The 22,547-nt window shown below is 44.0% G+C and overlaps 1 protein-coding gene across 1 annotated transcript in view; it reads right to left on the bottom strand.

Moving 5' to 3' along the window:
- The window catches only part of MAPKAPK2 (MAPK activated protein kinase 2), a 79,403-nt gene extending 57,281 nt beyond the window's left edge, over window positions 1-22,122 (bottom strand). The window contains exon 1 of the mRNA XM_053393380.1: window positions 21,527-22,122. Coding sequence (XP_053249355.1) covers window positions 21,527-21,805 — 279 coding nt within the window. The 5' untranslated portion in view covers window positions 21,806-22,122. The remainder of the gene's footprint in view (window positions 1-21,526) is intronic.
- Window positions 22,123-22,547: the final 425 nt, after the last annotated feature.

Genomic DNA, 22,547 nt, shown 5'->3' with positions numbered 1-22,547 from the left:
TAGCATTTAACTAGACAGAGTTGTCCCAGGAGGTTACAAACAGCAACACAGATTCTCACAGCCTGAGGGCACAACCTAAATGCCTCCCCAGCTGACAGAGAGAAATCCCAGGTCTTGCACTGTAAGAATTTAAGCTTCTCCAATCCCAGTTATACAAGAAGTATTATGAAAAGAGCTTAGGGCCTGAGGAATGTTGGACCCAGCCAACTTTCAAACAATCCATCTTCTATGAGCTTCTGGGCTTAGTCTACCCTTTTCAGGAGGCTAGGTAACATTTATCACAGTACGCACAAGGCCAGTGTGACTAGTAGGGGCTAGTCCCCCCTAGAGACTAGCTAACCCTCAGTACATAATGGGCGAAGGAAGCCCACACAACATGGCATCTAGAAAGGGTATATCAGGATCCCCTGAGATATCACAGACAATACCATGGAAAAACAAAACCTGACACTGCTTCACTAATGTTTTCTGTGTGTAAGCCAGGAATTGTGGCCTAGTATCTTATACCACCCAGCAAGAGTCCCTAGGATACACCTCTCTGGCAATGCACTGTAGATCTAGGAAAACAACATGTCTTGGGTAGATGCTGGGAGCATAAACCACTCCTGCAAATGTCACATTGTAAGTGCAGTACATTGGTCTTATTCTGCTCATGCTGGATTCCAATTTATGTGCTCTAGCTTAATTCAATTGCCACTGTAGTGAGAGGAATGCATTCGTCACATGCTGCCTCCTTATTAGCCCAGGTTTCTAAAGTCTGGCCAGCATCCATTTTTATTACAGCTCAAATTCCAATCTAAAGTTTGCAAAGCAGTGTGTGTGTGTGTGTGTGCGCGCGCGCGCACTGCACTTCCTTCATGTGCTGCTCACTGCCAAAAACCATCCAGGGCTGTTGCATTTCTTTCCTTGACCAGACCTTTCCAGGAAGATGTTTGTGTATGTGCATCCCCTAGGAGACTAGAAACCTGTTCTCCTGGAATTCCCTCATACAAATGCCAATCAACCTTGTTGCTATGGGAGTTTGAGGCCACGCTGACCTGGAAGTGATAATTCATTTTCCTCCTGCTGGGAAATCCTATTTGCAGAAAGCTCCCTAATTGGCTTCTTTCACCATAATTGGCCAAAGGACCTGGGGAGGGGTCTGATCATGCAGAACTCTGGGCCTGCATTTCTTATCTTCCTCCCTCATTCTTACTCGTGGAAGAACACTGATTACCACTTATTGGGTATGAATTCCATTGGCATGCTGAAGATACTTAAGAACATTAAGGGTAAAGGGACCCCTGACCATTAGGTCCGGTCGTGACCGACTCTGGAGTTGCGGCGTTCATCTCGCTTTATTGGCCAAGGGAGCCGGCGTACAGCTTCCGGGTCATGCGCCCAGCATGACTAAGCCGCTTCTGGCGAACCAGAGCAGCACACGGAAACGTCGTTTACCTTCCCACCTATTTATCTACTTGCACTTCCCACCTATTTATCTACTTGCACTTTCACATGCTTTTGAACTGCTAGGTTGGCAGGAGCAGGGATCGAACAACGGGAGCTCGCCCCGTTGCGGGGATTCGAACCGCCGACCTTCTGATCGGCAATTCCTAGGCTCTGTGGTTTAACCCACAGCGCCACCCGTGTCCCTTTAATAACATTATCACTGCACAAAAAAGTCTTGATTGTCATGATTTAATTGGCTTCCCACCACCACCAATAAGAGCAGCATGTGGGCATCACTGTCAGCATTTGTCCCTGACTGTTGAGGTTTCCAGGGTGTCAATGGATATGCCAGCCATTTTTCCAGAGTTTCTGAATCCCCTTGCCTCCCTGGTTGAGCATGTATAGGTCACTCAGTGGTATTTCTTCTCCCACCCTAGTGTACCTGAGGCATAGCACTGCTCTGCCCAAGGACTTTTCTACAATCAAAGAGCCAAATATGGCAGCTGGAACAGCTGTGAGGACTAACCCTCACCTAACAGATTGTAGTGGAATGTCACCTGGGCTTGCCAAAGTTTGTCTGCATGCTGGCAACGTGCTAAGCAGAGATTTCAAAAGGGCCTTCTCACCCTCCTTGCTTCAGCCCTTGTGTGTTTTGATGGAAAGCTTTATTGCCAGTCAAACACTTCAGGGATTTAGAAGAAGCAAAGACCTTTTCAAAAGGGTATGCAAACCTTAAAAGCATTACTCAGTGCTGACTTAGATCTGCAACAAGTGACTTCAAAGCCTAGCACTTTCTGTACAGCATTTGAAGTACCAGATCTGGCACTGTGGGCGAGGAAGCAAGATACAAATTACCTTTTTAAAGCTCATCCCAGAGTGGTGGTGGTAATCTGCTGTGCAGGTACTGCAACTTTGCTTCATAAGGCCTTCACATAACCAGCAGGAGTGTGAAAAACCAGACATGAATGCATTCTTACTCCAGCTGCACAACTGTTGCCACTGACAAGCTCGATAATGTGTTTCTATCCCCCCTTACTGGTAGGGAGCCAAGCTAGCCAGGAGGACTCCCCTGCTGAGCGCCTGAGGGCCCCAGTCCTGTCACTCACCACCTGGCCTAGGGCGGGGCCTGATGGGCTCCATAAAGGACTGCTGCCGCTGCTGCTGGGTAGAGAGGGCTCTGTGTTTTTATTTATTTAAATTGCTGTTATTTTTTTACCTATGTCGTTTTAAACTGTGATATTAATGCTCTATTCTTAGTTTTAGATTTTGATTTATGTGGAAATTGTTTTCCATTTGGTTGTGTATTTTTTGATGCGGTTTATTTATTGTTATGACTTTTGTAGTTATGTAAATCTTGTCATGTTGTAAGCCGCCTTGAGCATTGTTATTGACTGTGGAAAGGCGGCATACAAATAAAATGATGATGATGATGACCTAGCAAGCTGTATGAAAAGAGCCATGAAGATTAATATATTGGAGACTATAAGACACCTGTACTTCTGTATATGGAGAGGGCAGCCAGAAAGTTGTGACTCCTGAATCCTGGACAGTAGACGCATGAAGTTAAGCAAAGCCTTACAATTTATGGGAAGATCTAATATATTTGAGCTACCTGCACATCAGAAATAACTACAGTCAATCTCCCAAAATAAGACAGACAAGTGATCACCAGCTCCAACTCCTGATTCCTTATTTCCATTTGTAGGATTTGTTAAGTTTACACCAAAACAAGTGGTGGACTCTAAGCAGCATTAGGATTGCTGAAACAAATATACTTTGCTACAGGTAATTCCAATAATGAATGGATTAAGAGAGTTGCAAAATCTGTATACTTAGTACATACTGTGTCATAATGCTCCTCTGTTCGTATTGACTCACTTCAATATGTTTCATGGGAAGACATTCATAAATAAACATATGGTAATATTAGGGGAGCTATGCATTTTTAATTAGTTGGGTATGTGGATCTCTATCGTTTGTGTTGTGCTTTCAAAAACATACAAATTTAAAGGCTAGTTATGTTTCAGTTCTAATGCTGTATGAACCACCAATTCAATCCACATTTGATTTATTAAGAGATATTAGCTGGTAACATTCTGTAACACCAAAAATCTAAAATTTACTGCAGCTTTATCTGGGTCTTTGTCTCCTTCCTTTCAAATCCAGGTAATAGAAGATGGTATTTTTTAAGAGCAAGCTACAGGTGTTCAGCTCGCTGATCGAAATGAGATCCTAATATGACCTGACAGACTTGCAACCTGTTGTCATCTGACAGACTCTCTCAAGGGCATCCTTTGTCAAGCATGGGATACAGCAGGATTTCACAGCTGTGTGACACAAAATAGAAACAGAACACATGCCTTCCTCCTGCCAGATAATACTAGGAGGGCTCTCTCAAGATAAAAGCACATAGAACTGATAAGTGTGCATGAAAATCTACCACCTCTCACAGAAAGCACTCCGAGACCAGAACTACCATTTCATTTCGCCACCTTTGTTAATGATAAAACTAATGACTTATGTTCACATTATATGAGGGTTTGGACGTCTTGCACTTTTGGAAGATTTAATATATTTTGGTATGCGTTACGATTTACATGTAAATTGTTTGTTTGTTTTCTGTTTGTTTTCACTACACTTACCTGCTGAGGAGTAAGGGAAGTAGAAGAAACAACACAAACCAACACCAGGCAACAGTAGCCTAGAACTGATACAACAAGAAAGGGCTTTTATGGAACAGATTTGTCTGAATAGTCTGATGAAACAAAAAATAAAAAGGAAAGAAATGAAAGAAATGAAAGAATTGAAAGAGAAAGTTTCGGCATTCATTCCACTAATGCCACTGAGAATCATCTGATCTGTATAGAACATCAATAGTGGACACTCTGCTCATATTCAGAGGCTGGTCATATTTCAGTGCTGAAATCGGCAAGAGAAGCAGCGAAACTTTCTGATTGCTAGAGTGGAAGAACTTTGCTGAATGTACAAGCAGCAAGTAGCATGTACTATACTGCTCAGTTCTGCCTAAGAAAGCCACAACGAATACAACCCAGTGTGCTGTATAGCAACACCCTGACCTTCAAAATGAACTCTTACTAAACCAATTAGCAATAAGACAGCCGGCTCAGATCATCCAGCAGTCACTCTCATTTTACTCACTTCATGTGAGGGGGGCGGGGTGGCATATAGGTCATCTGATAGTATATTGGCAGACCCAAGAATAGAATCTAGGCTGTCCCAGTCTCAGATTCCATGGCTCTGGAAGATCAAAGTACTGCTGTCGGTAATGGAAACGCCACTCTCTACCACAAAGCAAGCCCTTCTGAAGGAAATCCAACTGTGTGCTACTGCTGCTGCAACATAGGCACTGTGTATAGGCTACTCCCTAATGGCTCTTATCCACAATGCAGAGCCAGTCCAATATTCTGGATTCCTTGAGCACGATGAAGGCAGGCAAGCCCATCAGCTAAAAGCTGCTGAGTCACAATTTCACTATGATGATGATGTCATTTGGATAATTACACAGCTGCTGATGCTGGCAAGCTTTGCTGGCTCACGCAGACAGACAGACTTTGGCATTTGCCTTACTCATCTGAAAAAAGAAAGCTGGCTGCATTGTCCCGAGGATTTAAAAGAGGCATCCCAATCTGATTATTTCCGGCAAATCTTCTTTCCAAGGAAAATGAAAATCTGATGGATGCCAGCAACTGCGGCAAAGACCAAGTACGTGAAACAAAATCTGAAGGAGGAAATGCAGTGGAGGAGGAACAAAGGATAAGGACAAGTTCAGCTCATTGTTTGAACAAGCAGGATCCTGCCACTGATTGTTGTAAGGCAAGCAACTAAAACATAAAACAGGTGTTAAGTGAAGAACAGGTCTTCTCTCCAGCTATTTGAATGTATGTCTTTTGGCAAGCCATAATGAAATGGGTCTCCTATCCTATCCTATCCTATCCTATCCTAAGCTGTTTTAAATACTGTATTTTAAGGTCCCTGGGAACTTAGGTTGAAGGGCAGAAACAACAACAACCAGGATTATATATCTATCTAGCACCAAAAAGTAGACATGGGTGAAACTTGCTGGAGCAATTCCACAGACATGACATTACCATTCAGTTACTGGTCCCATTCAGCTACTGATTCTGCCCTCAAATCAGTGGAGGAAACCATGCTTGTCAGATTGCCTTTAAGTATCAGACACCCACTGACATCACCGGCATTCACAAGCACCAATGAAAACCTCTAACAGGTAAGGCAATACAGAAGAGACACTGAGAACCGGAACGTCTGTGCTGGTGAATGCCTCTGCAGCTCACTTTAAGACCATCCCAATAACGAAAATCTTAATTTTCAGTGTTGCTCCAAAGTATTTCATTTTGTTAAGATTAACAGGACTGCTGAACTACTTGTTTAATGACCAACATTTTAAAGAGGAAAAAAGAAAACTTAACAGAAAGAAAGAGAGATTGATTTTGCTAGACTATGCAAAGGCTACTTGCTGGGTTTCTAAAACAATATCGCTGTATCCCAGTTTGAGACGAGGGCTCTGTCAGAATCTTGAATCCAGGCAGTCAATCTATTGATAGACCCTATTTTTAAAATGGAGCTGAATACATATATACTGTTAGACTTCCATAGCGGAGTTTTATCACTGCATTTCCCTGAAATCACATTTAGAAGTAATTCCATGAATATTGTGGATGATTCTGAATTCACAGAAGGATCTTTTAAGATGTCCCTATTGTTATTAAACTCATTTCAACTGTAGCCTGTTTAAAGAAATTGTCACTCTGTGAACAGGCACACTCTGTTGAGAATTTAGGCATGGGTTGTCAGCCTTTTCAGGCCCATGAACACATTTGCAAACAGGAGAACAAATGTAAGCACCCCAAACAACAGCTTCGTTAAGCAAAATTGCAGCAGGAGGAGGGGACCCTTTGGGTGCCAGGAAAGACTCCCATGGGTGCATGGGAGGTGACAGATGCATAGCTTTGAGGTTCTCCAAGTCTTAGGACAAAACTCTTTTAGAAAGTAGCTGGAAAGAGACTCACAGCCTGAGCATGATTTTAGTCTTCAGAGTCATAAACATAGAAGAGGAAATAATTGTTTAACGAAGCACCCAGCTTGGTCCATTCTATTTACAGATCAACCATACGCTGTGCAACTGCCATCAACTCATTCATTTCTATATGTGCGTACAGAAAACATATAAAGTGGCACTCCACCCCTTCCTTCAGTTCTTTCTATTTTCTATGCCCGATAGTCATTATCAACATTGTTATGTTTTGTGCATTCTTAGCAAAACTCAATTACAGCAGCTCTCGGGCATTCAGTTTCACATATTTTGGTGGTCCTAATGGTGGGGTCTCTGAGAGGTGCAGTGATAAGTGTAGTTATATTAGGGCTTTCCAAACACCCACCTTTTACCATGACATCATGAATCTGCCCAAATGATGTCACCCAGGAAGTTTTCCTGTTGTCTGTGAACAGTGGTTTCTCAGCAATCAGATCAGCAAGTTTTGGTGCAATAATTCCATCTTCCCAGCAAGTATGACTGTTTCACGTGATTTATTGCTAGAGAACTAGATGCAATATTATCACAGGACACATTTAAAGCATTCTTATACCATGGCAATACTAATGGCTTCCCCCAAAGAATCCCGGGAATTGTAGATTGTTAAGGGTGCTGGGAATTGTTAGGAAACACTGCAAAAAGATACAACTGCCAGCAACCTTAACAACTACTGGTCCCCAGGATGCTTCGTGGGAAGCCATGACAATTGAAGCAGTGTAAGAATGCTTTAAATATATGGTGTGTGTAAACATGGTTTAATGGGAGCAAAGGACAACACTACGAGGCATGTTAAGAGTCCCTGCCCCCTGCCTGCTGATGTCTTTCTGGAACATGGTCTAAGTTGAGAGCATGTGGGGTGCCATAGCAACTGTGCTGCAATGGGTAATTATGGCCCCATCTGCACTATAGGCTGCTATTCCCCTCACATGGCTGCAATCTCCAGAGTTCCTTGGGAAGAGAAAGTGATTGCGAAACCATCTGGGATTGTAGTTCTGAGGGGAAATAGGGATTTTCTAAGAACTCTCAGCACCCTTTACAATCCACAGTTCCCAGGATTCTTTTTTGGGGGGGGAGGTAATCACCGTTTAAAGTGGTTTGATAACTGCTTTAATTGTATAGTGTAGATGGGGCCTAAAACACAGGCCTCAGAGTTACTACTGTGTGTGAATACTATGTAAGGCACTGTTCACACTTCATTCTACCATAAACAAATTACAAATTAGGAACAGCATCTGCCTGTTGCGCCTTCCATATTTTAAAACTATTCGCCTGTAAGGTAATTGTTTCAATTCTCTGGCATATGAAAGAAAATGAATTACGTTACATAACACACCTAGCTGTTAAGTCAGGAGAGTCGACATGAGAACATTGAGTTCAACTGCTCCAGGGCATTAGTGGGCATGTCTATGCATTTGTTTACAGGGAAATAAGTATACTGAAATGCGTAACCAAATTCTGATACAGTTAAGTAACTACATACCTTGGAAAATCAAGATCTCCAGGTGGAATCTCAATGGAGACAAAGGGCTACCCAGTGCAACAGTCACATTCCAACTCATATAAGACAACAACAAAAAAGATATGAGGCAGAGGAAAAGCTAGGATGATGGTCCCCATTGCCTCACCCTTCCATGATGGCTTACACATTTTGACAATGTCTGAATAGGTCTTATGAAAAACTCCTATCTAAGAGTATTGCTTGGTTGTTGTTGCTTTAAAAAAAAATCAAAGCCTTTTACTAAAGATAAAAAAGTAAAATCAAGAAAAATTCACAACCCTACTTTAAAACATACAAAAGTTAAACTAAAACAGATTCAAATTACAGTTCCTTGTTGATATTACCCTTTCAGACCGCCCTTCACTAGAACAAGATACACGTCAGGCAGGACAGTTATTCTTGGAAGTCTGAAGGTGACCTCATGCAACAGGACTTCCCACCTTTCTTCCTCCTGCACTTTCCCAAATCTGCTCTAAAGGGTTTGGGGAAAACCCAGGACAGATTTAATGGGCTCATGGGGGGAGGATGGGGGGCAGTAAGCCCTATTGCACAAGTGCAAATCCTTGCGCTAACAGGATGGTTAACTTCCACTACTTAGGATACAAACCCCAGTCTCTTCTTTGATACACTAGTCCAAAGTAGCCATTTTAGCCAAATAAAATGAATGAAATATAAAATCCTGGTCAACCTTATACATTGCTCTAAAACAGGTTCATAGCTGCTTGCCAGCAATCTCAAACCACAATGCGACATTTCTGTTTGTATGTTAATGCTTCTCTAGGGTAATCTCCTACTCACAGATTTACCACATTCTTAAAGGCAGTGTTTACTAAGGCTTTCCAAACAGAACATTTTTTTAAAAAAAAAGAAAACAGGAGACACAAATTCCAAGATTCCTTGGCTAGAATACTAAGTGGCTGGAATCATAGCAAGTCGTCACTGCAGCCTGTAAACAAAGAGATAAATAAAGAGGGTCTCTGTGATGCCAAGGAAAGGAGACCTTGCTATGGGCTATTTTTGGAACCACAGCTGAAGACATTTAGCAGGAAATACTGCTGGAGTCCAAACTGTCAAATATAGAAGTAAAAAGTCAACCAACTCTACAGCTCTCTTTCCCTCTTCCGTATTGGCTGTTTTTCCACTAGAGCGATAATCAGTGTCTAATTCAAACAATGGACTGATTATCTACCAGCAGCAGCAGCAAATCTGCCCCCCTCCAAAAAAATACAGAAGCTCAGTTGGCCTAAAGCAGAAGCCAGGCATTTAGTGTTGCTGGTCCCATGCTGTGAAACACTCTTCTGGCTGAGGATCAGGGGGCATCCTCACTTTTGACTTTCAGGTGCCTCTTTAATCCTTTTTTTTATGCCAACAGGCCTAGGCAGCTGTTTGAAACTTTTTTTTTTTGACTGGTCAGTCATTTCATGATGGTTTTGTACTGTTTTATGTTACATTTCATTGTTGTACAACACTCTGGGACTGCAGTATATAAATGGCAGTAAATAAATAAATGAATAAACTTGTTCCTCTCTCTTCCTTCAAAGTCTCCCCTCAATGTTGACTTCTTCCACAAAGTCTTTCCTGACCCCCTACAACTCACCTGTGCTGCAGCCTTCGTTAAACCCTTCCCTACCTGCTATCCACTGTATCACTGTCTCAGACTCCCTGCACTGTTACCTTGTGTCACTAGGACCACAGTCAACTGGATCTCCCTGGCAAATACACACACACAAACATTACCATTCTGATGCATTTCCCACATCATTCTTGAATGATAATAGCAGGCTTCCTCAACCTCGGCCCTCCAGATGTTTTGAGACTACAAGTCCCATCATCCCTGACCACTGGTCCTGCTAGCTAGGGATCATGGGAGTTGTAGGCCAAAAACATCCAGAGGGCCGAGGTTGAGGAAGCCAAGATTACAGCCTATGCACCATATCTGTGTCCTCAACTACAGTGCTTACTTCCCTATATTTATTTGCCTACTTAATTTATATAGCTGCGCCATAGTAGAACTCTAGAAAGCCACTGCGTTATGAAGGGCTGAGCGTGTAGCTAAGAATTCTATGTGCATTTACCAGGGAGTAATTCCATTGAATCGATGGGACTTGGTTCTGACTAAAGATGCATAGGGTGGCAAGGCCTCACTATGCACTTGAGTGAAGAAGGCTCATTACATGAAGCAAAGTGCTACAAGAATGAATGTCAACAGCACATGTTCTAGAAAGCTTGCTGCTATCTGTGAAGCACTTTGAGGTCCACAGGTGGAAAACACTACACAGAAGCCCTGTATTAATACACAATAAACAGGGAAATTATGCATGAACACAGACGAAACAACAGGGACACTCAATCTAGGACTTGACTCAGCCTAGAAGCCTCTTTTAGAACTCATGGGATCTGCATTTATATTGTTTTTTCCAATAATGAAGACCTTAGATCAGGCATCCCCAAGCTCAGCCCTCCAGATGTTTGGGGACTACAATTCCCATCATCCCTGACCACTGGGCCTGTTAGCTAAGGATGATTGGAGTTGTAGTCCCAAAACATCTGGAGGGCCGAGTTTGGGGGTGCCTGCCTTAGATGCTTAAAATGCAGGGAATTTTTATTCCAAACCAGTACAGACAGAAACAAACACTGTGCCAATTAAAAAATGTGTCCTTTGGAGGGGGTGGGGGAAAATAAAGTCATCAAAAAAAGTCTCCTTGGTAACATTTTGCTTCGATGTTTTAACTGCTGCATAAGGACCCACTTTAGACTTCTCCGGAAAAATTGTGACTGAAGATAACATGAAGAGTCCATGTAGCCACAGAAAGACAAAGGCTGTATACATAACCAACAGGCAACAGAAAGAGTTATCTGAAGAACTGACAGTGTCACTATAGTGAAATATGCATAAATCCAGGTGAACACTTAGGTGGGTAGAGTTTAACACTTCAGTTGGAGTTACTGCAAGAGAGAGAATAAGACACTTTTTTCCCCTGACAGTAGTTTGAACATAGGTGTACACCCCAAGGTCTACATTAAGTTTTTAGCTAAAGCCATAGGAAGTTGCCTTATACAGAGTCAGACCATTTGTCCAGGTATCAAGCACAACAGCTAGCATTTGAGGGAAAAGAAAGTAGAGAAAAGAAAGTAGCAGCAAAAGAGAGAAAAGAAAGTAGCAGCAACATTTCCTGCGCAAACCAAGATTGCTTTTGACCCAAATCATTCTGACTGAAGATCAAAACAACACAAGTCAAAGCCCATACCCTGTCCCATTTGCAATCTCTGAACCCTGCCAAGAGCAGAAGCTTCAATATATTAGGAAGAAGTCTTCATGGGATCTAATCACACGCCCTAATTAATGATTAACTTGAGCCCTAAATCTGGTGGTTCTCCCTGCCTGAAAGCACTTATACTAGAAAGCTCATGCTTGGATATTCTTCCCAGAGAAGATATAAACAACAACCAGAGGTGGCCCCTTCATGTTAGCATTCCACATATAACAGCTAAAAAAAGGACCCAAGTCCTGAAAACTAATTGTGGTTACAAGAGAATGACCAGATCATATTTCACAATGCTTCTTTTATCCAAGTACATGATTGGGAGAGGGGCATACAGAGAATAAATATGGATGATGAAGGGATGAGAAGTTGAACCTATTCCATGTTCTCAAGCTGGATACGAAGCAGACATCCAGATAATTTCCTAAAGAAATGACCAAACAGGCTCCAAAGTAGTAACTCAGGAATATCGGGCAGGGGGGCGGGGAGGGAAATCTGAATAATGAACTCTAGTTCTTTTTACTTAAGGAGAAGACAGGAACAGCCCATCCCATTGCACTGCCTAAACTGAGTTCAGATGTGAAGTTCCAAATCTCTGAACACTAAAACATGGTTACAGCAAAATGTGGAGAGGGGTGTTTGCATGAGTGAGGAGAGGTGAGAGTATATAAGCCTTATATAAATTTGTGATATTTAAACAATGCTTTGAACTTTGGTCCAGTTCAAATGTAAACTTCCCAATAAAATAAATCAGAAGCAGTTCAATCCAAATCCCAGCATAGCCAAAACAGTGACATCATTTATGCAGATGACATCTACAGCACAGTTTTTTTGCATTTCCCCAATGACAAAATCAAATAAGAAACCTGCCCTGATTGTTATGTCCATCTGAATTCAAAATGGCTTGCCTCACATTAGACAACATTTGTGACCTATTCCAGACCAAAAACACAGTCCTTGCTTCTTTTGTGATGATGCCCTCAGATTTAAATGGATTGAATCCCCTTTGAAGCAAACCAGCATAAATCAGAGTACCTTAGCTTTGAAATAGATTGGGCTGGCTGCCATTATGATGTGCATTAAATAGGCTGATCAATAGCAACTGCGTTAACCACACCAGTGAAAAATCTTTTCAGCTGGACTAAATGAGATTCTCTTAAGTTAAGGAGTAATAAACACGCATACACCCATCACTGTGAACAATGCAATTATTCTCAGGCTGTCAAAATGGGGGTGGAGGGTAAAAATCTGCACACTTCTAATGGCCAGGTTTTGTTTTTCCATATTCAAAGGAACACAAATGATGCCTGTTCTGTATAGGACTGCACTCCCTCTGAAAAAGCAGGTACATAGCTTTGGGGTACAAACGGATATACATTGTCATCAGAGACCCATGTTTAGCTGAGATTCCTACAATGCGGGGGGGTTGGACTAGATGACCCTTGAGTTCCCTTTCAACTCTACGATTCTATGATTCTAAGTGACTCCTATGGCTATGAGTGCTTTTTACTAGCCATATCTTGATGACAACTGCGGTCCATGCATTTAGTAACCTCATGATTGGATTGCTGTATATGCTCTAGGTGGGGTGGCCCTTGGCTAGTACACTCCAGCTAGTACAGAATGGAGCAGGTAGATTGCTGATCAAGAGAGATGGCTGACAGCATGAAAAACCTCTGCTGAAACATCTGCACTGGCTGCCCCTATGCCACCAGGTTGTGTTAAGAATCAAGGCCCTGAACAGGATGCCTTAAGGACCCTCTGAGCCCTTATATTCCAACTCAGTTACTGAGAACATCCAGAACAGGGCTGTTAGTTGTTCCTCATGTTTCAGAAACCTGACTCTGGCTTCAAGAAGAAGTCAGACATTTAGTGTCCCTGGTCCCATTCTGCCGAGTATTTTGCCAGCAGAGATTCGGCAGGCATCTTCACTGCCAACTTTCAGACATCTCTTGAAGGCTTTTTGATGACAACAGTTCATCAGTTGTTTCAATTTTTTTAAAAAAAGGATATTTATTTATTTAATAAAATGTATACGCTGCTCGATGGTAAAAAAACAACCAACCGAAAACCTCAAAGCGGTTTACAAAAAGATAAAACAAGAAAAAATTACAACCACATTTTAGAACATACAAAAGTTAAAATACAGTACTAAACAGATTAAAAGTACCTCATTTTCTAAGCATCTGGGTATACTTGTCTAGACCAGAATGTTTGTAAGCAGGTGCTGAAAAGAGTACAGTGAGAGCACCTGCTTGATGTCAATCGGCAGGGAGTTCCGAAGTGTAGGTGCTGCCACAAATAAAGTCAAACCTTTGGAGAGTTACAAAGCATGCTGTGGCTGTAGAAGCCAATATGGGAGAGACATGTTTTGTTGCAGATAAAGGGTCAGAACATTGCCCAAACTCAACACATCAATACTGGTGACCACACACTTGAGGTTGTAGACGATTCTGTCTACCTGGGCTCCATCAGAACTAGCAACCTCTCCATCCACACTGAGCTGGACAAGCGTACTGGCAGCTACAGCAATGGCTCACCTCCTCAAAAGGGTATGGGAGAATGTGATGCTAACAACCAATACCAAGATGAAGGCCACCTGGTCTTTTTTAAAATAAAAAGTTGAATTAAGGAAGCCAGTCACATCATGACTCTGGATCTCATATAAAGCTGTAAACACCATCAGGTTTGAATTTTCAGTCTGAGGTGTTGTTTTCCCAGTTCTGCAATCTGTGTCACATAATGCCTGGACCTCATTAACAATAAACAGATCCAGGTATAAAGTCAGCAGTGATTTACATACTCCAGATTTCCCATCGTTCATACACTTTATTCCTGTCTGTCAAGATGTTTCAGCAGCTTGAGGGGGAAGCAATCATTTCTGCAAATAACTGGCCACAAACATTGACCTTCAAGCTGCCATTTGACGAGGACAGTATAGTACAAATCTTGCCAAAGTGCTTCTCCTGAGCTACTTGCCACTGTCAATGGAAAGTTTCCTTCCACTTTACAGAATTGATTTCTAGAGGAAAAGGTGTCCAGGTCTGAATGGATACAGAGACAACTTGCTGTTTTCAACCTGCCGGGGTTTAATTACTACTGAGTGCTTTTCCAATTTCATTTTGTATAGCAGAAATCAGTGACCAGCCAACATCTTTTAAAGGCAGTCACCTGCAAGATTTTATCATACTGCTGAGTTTTGGTTCTTTAATGAATGGCTGCTGAAATCCTCTTCACACTTACTTGGGAGTAAGCCCAACTTAACTCCATAGACCTTACTTCTAAGTAGACCTGCATTGTTTTGTGTTCTAAATATATTTCATAGACAAGATTGTCTATGTCCTATATACCATGGCTACTTGAAACACTTTGCTGGGAAACTTAGATTCATTCAGCTTAAACATACATGGACTTAATACAATTTCCAAAACATGGAGTTCCCAGAGGAGGTGGCATGTCAAGCAGCCTCATTATGTAGCTTCTATCATGTGCTAAAGATGCACCACTCACCTTTAAGATTTGTGTGGTTTTTGTGAAACGACCTCTATTGTTTGCTGTACACCCTTCAATTTGCTTTGAATTGCTTGATTGGGTAGTGGTGTAGTGTAGTGGTTAAGAGCGGTAGTCACGTAATCTGGGGAACCGGGTTCGCATCTCCGCTCCTCCACATGCAGCTGCTGGGTGACCTTGGGCCATTCACACTTCTCTGAAGTCTCTCAGCCCCACTCACCCCACAGAGTGTTTGTTGTGGGGGAGGAAGGGAAAGGAGAATGTTAGCTGCTTTGAGACTCCTGAAGGGGAGTGAAAGGCGGGATATCAAATCCAAACTCTTCTTCTTCTTCTTAATGTTATATGATGATATGTCTGTAGTAACCCATGTTCTTAAATAAATGAAACCATTTCCCCCTGTTCATATCATGGAGATAAGTAATCATCAAATCATAATGTAAGAGCGCCTAAAATGAGGGCAGATTTAGCAACAGGCCCTTTCAAGGGAATTCCCAACAGGACCAAGCATAACTAGAAGCAGTACTCTAATATTTATGAGGTTTACAATTGTCTTCCCCTTTGAGCCAAGTTTGCATTTATACTCCATGACCGCTGGAAACAAGAAACACCAATGGGAAGAGTCAAATGGGCAGAATTGCAGGGAAAGTTTCAGCTTTAGCTCCTGACAACAACTCAGTCCAATCCTTTGTAACCTTACCGGAAGCAAGACAAGCTGTGTTGCAATTCTTTCCAGATATCTGGTTTGTTCAGTTACTTGTTTTTTTGTGTTGACGTTGCTAAATAGTCGCCTTTAGTTTATATACAGATATGGATATCAACCAAACAAAAGCAATATATTTCTAATGTACTGTATATATGCCCCACTTCAGCCCCTGTTTGGCAAATGATGAGTTTGGAAGAAAACTCCAGGCATCAGTAAACAACCAGGTAGCTCTACCTGCTCAAACTCTCAAACAATTAATTCAACAGTTTAAATGAAACTGGAAAGGGTCACAGACCTGTACTTTGCACTGAAATTGATGCATTTGATAAATGGTTTAAGCTCATTCACAAGGAGAGGGAGAGGAGAGTAAGAGTTCCCCCCCTAGAGAGAAGTGCAAACAGAATGTCATGTCTACAAACAGTGAAAGCCAAGATTTTACAAAACATTTTAACCATAATCAGTCCTAGCAACAGTAGATCACTCTGGCTAGTATGAGTGACATGTGTCTACCCAAGCCCCCCAATATAATCTCATCCCTGCCATGACCTCACCAGTTAGGGAAAGACCATCTAACTCAGTGGCACAACATATGCCTGAATAAGGTCCCAGGTTCAACCTTGGCATCTCCAGGTTGGACTGGGAGAGACCCCTGCCTGAAACCCTGAAAAGTCACTGCTAGTTGATGTAGTCAATATCGATGTACCACTGGTCTGACTTAGTATAAGGCAGCTTCCTATGTAAACTGGATTACCAAAACAACACAAGTAAATCTCTTTGAACCCTCAAAGATAGATGCCATTATTTATTTCTGTCCAATGGAAAGAAAAGAAGGTAACAGACATGAGGTGAACTGATCTGCAGGCCAATACTGGAGATAGATTCATTCACACACACACACACCCCAAGTCTCTGGTCTACTCCTCTAACCACTGGTCTACACTGGCAATATCACATTTGGCCATATACTTTCCATCTGTACAGGTCTCATACTGATAAATAACAAAAGACCTAGGTTCTAAGAACAAAGTTTAATATTGTGTGACGTATTATTCACCACTAACGTATTACTCCCAGCCTATAAACGTCACTTTAATTGGTTCCAGTTTATTAAAAAAGTCAAAGTGAGATACAGTGCATGACTGTGGCATTGTGCTTTGCTGTCGGCAAGATAAATGGCACTTAGAGACCTGCATGCCTTATCTCAACCCATGTTTTCAACGCAGAGTGGTCATGGAGATACTGGAGTGCACGCCTTCTCTTCTGCCCCAACCCTCCTTCCTCCTGCTTCACACAGGGGAGCGTTAGAAACTTACAATTTAGAGTGGTTGTGGCAACTGCTGAATTGATTAAGAGTGTTCTGTCAAAATAGAAGCTGAGCCTATTCATTTACAGCTTAGATGGGGGGATAGAATTAGTGTGTCTCAGACATAATAATAGTGATAAATGTGCATGTTCTCCGGCAAAATGCAGGAATCTGCCATTCAGCTGATTAGGTAAAAGAGCATTTTCCACAGGCTCTTTTTAAGCTCAGCATTTATGGCTACATAGAGACATTTGCTTTGCATGAGAATTGCCGGGGTTTTTCTTTCCAGTTGCTTGTAAAACGGATGTTTCAAAAAAAGGGGAAATAAGATTTAATTGCAACAGAAGGAGACTTCTTGTTTTTCCATCTTTACAATTAACAAGATAATGTATAGCATTTCTGAACAGCTAATGTGTGGGAGCAAATTTATGTCTAAGACACAGGCTGCTCCAAATTTCTGGAAGAGGCAGCAGAGATGTATCCATCTCACGTTCACCACTTCCAAAGTCATTTAGAAAAGGGTTCATGCTCCAAGCACATATGTACCACCTATGTCACAATGAACAATACACCACAATGCTGTCTAACATAATTATTGAATCAGCCTTATTGAATTAAGCCCAAGGGGTCTCTAGAAATGAGAATGGTCAGGGTAATTAGCATTCTACAGGTTAACTTTTAGATAACTATTATTATATGATGAATCACATGAAGGAATATCAATGAAGGTGCCATTTTCTTACTGGCAGAATCTTATGGAATCGCTCACTCCATTCTTTAAACTTTATCTCACAAGGCTGTGGGTTTGAGTCTTGTTAAGCCTTTTGTTCATGGTTGGTTTAGATTAGATTTGTGTTCATCATAAAGGAGATTTATAAAGGCACACCCTAGTTATATGCAACAGCCACACAAGCCAGCACCTTTCGACAGTAGTGCTGTGATGGCATACTGTCCTCATGCACCCAAATATTTCTGAAGTGAGAAGGCAGTGACAGCTGACGCAGAAATATTACACAAATACTAGTGATGAGAAGGTACGTTTCGAAACAAAGAACAAAACAAACATTGCCTGTATGCAAAGTATTATGAGATCATTCAGACCCATGTGGAGAGTTTTACTTCTAAAATGTTTCCATTGGAGGAGGTCAGCCAGTCACACAGAATGTAAATTACAGTCATACCTCAGGATAAATACGCTTCAGGATAAGTATTTTCCGGTTGCACTCCACAGTGACCCGGAAGTAACGGAGCGTGTTACTTCCGGGTTACACCGCTCGCGCATGCGCAATGGTCAAAATGATGTCACACGCATGTGCGGAAGCGGTGAAACGCGACCTGCGCACGCGCGCATTACGTTCTGTTCAGGATGCGAACGGGGCTCCGGAACGGATCCCATTCACATCCTGAGGTACCACTGTATTCAAACCAATGTCAGGAGGGAGGTCAAGAAGATGAAGAATACTAATCACCGCAGCGCTTTACATTCCTTTCTTATGCCCTTACAACACACCTGCAAGGTAGGTTTGCATTATTTCCATTTCATGGATGGAAAAACAGCAGTCTCCCTTGGCATTCCATTGAGGGCTGATCTTTATATGCAACAGAATGAAGCAGTAGAACCCTGAGGTTGTACGATTTTAAGCACAGGGGGGAAATGGAGGTTTTGAGGGATCTACCTGTTGAATCTCATTGCAGGCAAAATACAACCTTTATAAGTTTCGGGGGGGGGGGCTATCAGAGAAACAATATATATTCCAGCTCATTTCCCCGATGTGTTAGCTTTCTGCTGCATCTTTTTATCACTTAAGATGTTGCTGCCCAAGGTCATTTGACCACTTCAGGATTCTATTGCTCATTCTCACCTCATTCTTCCAGGCTTCAGTTCACAAAAACCAGAGACATAATGACACAGTATTCAGCCACTATCTGAAATTTTTGTCTCTTAGCTCAAGCTGGTAAAAAACACACACTCTCCTGGATAATTGTGAGCTAATAACTTCTGTAGTCTTAGTTGCAAAGCTATTTTGGCTGTTACCATCCAGTATTCTTTATTATTAATTGGTATTAAGGTTAGGCTGAGACAGACATCCTCAAGGCCAGCCAGTCAACTTCATGGCTGAGCAGGGATTTAAATGTAGGTCTCCCAAGTCCAACACTCTATACCACGTGGACCTCCCAGAACAGCCACTGCCAGCTTGATGTCATAGATGAATGGGTGGATGTGGAACAGGGAGTCTCAGGTCCAGTATCTAGGTAGTCATGCTTCTCCTATCTAGGTAGACAAGTCGCTCACACACACACAGCCTAACACACACACACACACCTGTGAAATGAACTCACATTTAAACTCAAAATGAGATATTCTCAATAAAAAGTTCAGACATAAACTGTATTAGGAAAACCCACAACCGTAGCACGCTTTCACAAATGACGCTGCTCTCTGTAACTAATATAATACAAAAGGATTTTTACATATAACACTGTAAATATCTTTTAGCCTCTCACCTGCTATATTTGTGGAAATCTGAATGTTGAGAATGCAGGACAGAAAGAAGCGGGGGTTCACCCCTTTTTTTCATAGCTGTCAACTATTCTTGCGAGGAATCCTATTCGGAATAAGGGACTTTCCCTTTTAAAAAAGGGAAAAGTTGACAGCTATGCTTTTTTTACACAGGGCGCACATTTTCACAGAGCTAGATTTTTTACATTCACTTTATAGGAAATACAAAGGGCACTTCAATTGTAGCGCATATGGTCTCGCACATGTACACTGGGTTTTTTTTAATCTCCTGCGTTTTACCCCTACACAAATTGACATGTGCTTAGAAGTAACTCAGGAGAGGCTCAAAGTGGTGTGTGTCTGTTGGGGGGGGCGGTTTTCAGCAGAAGCCCAACCACGTTTACTCGGAAGTAAACCCCACTGAACTAAAGTAGGGCTTGCTCCCTGGTGAGTGGGGTTAGGATTGCGGCCTTAGTGCCTGAAAATGACTTCGAGAGCATTTACCAGAAAAGGACCCCCCCACACACACACACACTCAGGGGGCAGCCAAGGAAGTCCAGCCGCCCTGTGCTCTCTTTCCCTTGTCAAAGCTGAGGAAACACGTGAGCTGTCAACATACATGTTAAGAGGACCACTGGCGAATCTCCATTTTCCTCACCAAGAGGTTCGCTGCTCATGGTGGGCGGCGCGTTTTTTCTTTCTTTCTAAAAAGCCTTGTCGTGACTAGACGACCAGCCTGAGGAGAAGACTCCCCACGGAAGCCCCTCCTCCCCGACGCGGTCGCCTTCCTTTCACTGCCGAGCAGAGATCGGCGGAGGGTCCATTTCGCCTCGTCCCTCCTCCTTTTACTCAGACCTGCGGGGAAAGAGGGGGAGGGACCGGCGATGGCGAAACTAACCGTTTCCCTAAAGACCAGGAACTGCCTCCTCCCGAACCACTTTGGGAGGCTTTTACAGAAGCGGGACTTTAAATAAAAGCGGGGGAGGGAGTGGGAGAGAAAGGAACCCCCCACGGGACCCAAAATTAATGGCTCGTGAGTGCGGGTGGCGGGTCCACCTCCGAGTCGTTACGGAGTCGTCCTTAACCCCTCCGCCTCGTTTACACTTCTACACCGGGGGCTGCGGTCTGCGGCCGCCCCACGTGAGATGCAGCAGCTGTCCACGCCTGGCTTTCGATTCTCTTGTTCGTCGCCCCCCCCCCGCCCCGGAGACACGAGCTAAGCCCTTCTCTCAGTCCTAGGACATGACTGGTCACAAAACACATTGCAACCCCCTGCAGAGGGTGGGGTGGGGGGCAGAGAGAGAGAAGGGTCAAGTGCCAAGCCTATATTGACAACACTGGGCACAGGGTTGCCAACTTGAATAAAATAACCGGGGTCCCAGGGAAGCCCCGCCCCGAATAATCGATCACATGGCACGGTGCACGCACAGTATTTGAATGTCAATACCCATCAACTTGGGGGGGCAGCCCCTTCAAATATTTTATTGGGAGGGGCCGAAGGCCCCCTCGGACCCTAGGAGTTGGCTCCAAGGCTGGACAGCATAAGCTTTCCCGTTCCTACTCAGAAGCCAGCGCCCACCCCCCATGATTTCAGTGGGGTTTACACCCAGGTAAGTGGGGCTAGGATTATAGCCACCCCGCGCTCCTGAGCCGCTGGGGATCCCCCACCCCCGGCAACTCCTCGCAGTTCATTCAAACGCGGGATCCGATTGAAAAAGGCGGCATTGGTAAGGAGGAGTAAGAAGTAAGAGTAAACCAAACAAACCCCGCCACGTGATTACATCATCAGCTGCCCCCCATCCCTTAAAAAAAAGGGCAGAACTTTCCACTGGTGAGTAAGTGCGGAACTCCTGCCTAGGCCGTAAAGCGCGGCGCCTCCATTGCAACTTCGCCAGCCTGCGGGTTTAAACTAGACACAATACCCGCCACCCCCACCTCCACCCCCGATCAGCCGCCCCCGATAGACACACGTCACGCACCAAAATGGAGCAAGTTTTATTGTTCTACGCCGCTACGGATCGATCTTCTGCCACAGGCAGGGTCTACAAGAGCCCGATCCTAATGGTGTTTACTCGGAAACAAGTCCACTATTCATTTCGGCGGTTGCTTTCATGGGGAATGACAGCCCCACAGGAATTTAAAACTTCTAGGGCAGGGGAAACTTTCAAATCAAGAAAAGGATCAGAATCGGCCTCCCGGGACCTCGACCCGATTCGCTCCGCTCCCCCCGCCGGCAACCCGCCTTACCTTCAGAGCGAATTTGTCTCCAGTTTTCTTGTTGAAGATTTCCAAAACTTTCCCATTAATCCCCAGCCCTAGGACTTGCGTGGTGACCTTGTAATCATCCGTGATGGCGTTTTTCTTGATCGGGAGGACGGACTTGATGTGGAACTGGGGGAATTGTTGTTGCTGGGCCAGTTGCTGCTGCTGCTGTTGCTGTTGGGGCGGCTGGATCGGCGGCGGGGGCGGCGGCGGCGGGTTGGGGAAAAGTATTTGGGGGTTCTGGTTCTGGGTGTTGGACAGCATCGTGCCGTCGGGGGAGCCGAGGCCACCAGCAGTGCTTCCCTCCCGGGCCGCCTCGCCTCGCCCCTCCTTCTCGCCCTCCTCCCTCTCCCCCAACAGTATGAAGTTTTGCGCGCGGCAGCCGGGTCGGAAATTCAGGGGTCTTCCCGATCCTCCTGGGCGCTGGCGAAAGGCGCGATCCCTCCTTTGTTACGACCCGCGCCCGCCGGAGCTCCCGGCCGGAAGAAGCGGCCGCCCGCCCTTCTCTCGCGGCTCCCCTCCCGCCCCAGCTTGGCCCCAGCGCCCGGCTGCTCGCGGAACGTCTCTCAAGCGCCGAGACAGGAAAAGGAATCGCTACAATGTATCCACCTCGCTCCTTTCCCCGGTCGGCTTCCCTGCGCTGATGTCACAGCCTCGCGTTGACTGGCTGCGCCACGATGGGTGGGAGGAGCCTGAGGCGGGGCCTGTCCAGGGAGGCGGGGCCTGGAGTTTGTGTGTGGGATAGTGAAGGAGAGGCGAGGCGCCTGAAGGCTGAGGGAAAGTTGCCACACTTTGGGATGAACTGCTGGAAGGCGACTCCTCTCTCTCTCTCTCCCTCCCTCAGAGTCGTTCCTGGTTTGCAGGCTTTGCTGGGTGGAAAGTGAGCCTGGCGGAGCAACTGTTCCTTTCCTGTGGACACCAGGCCTGAAGAAGAGCTCTGTGTGGCCGGGAAGTTTGCTTACCAGCGTTTTAAACACTTGGCGGGTCCCCAGTTAAATGAGGGCCT

The sequence above is a fragment of the Podarcis raffonei genome, chromosome 6, assembly GCF_027172205.1.
Source record: "Podarcis raffonei isolate rPodRaf1 chromosome 6, rPodRaf1.pri, whole genome shotgun sequence".
Taxonomy (NCBI): Eukaryota; Metazoa; Chordata; class Lepidosauria; order Squamata; family Lacertidae; genus Podarcis; species Podarcis raffonei.
Note: the sequence above shows the minus strand (reverse complement) of the source record. Positions and strands in the feature narration are given on the sequence as shown.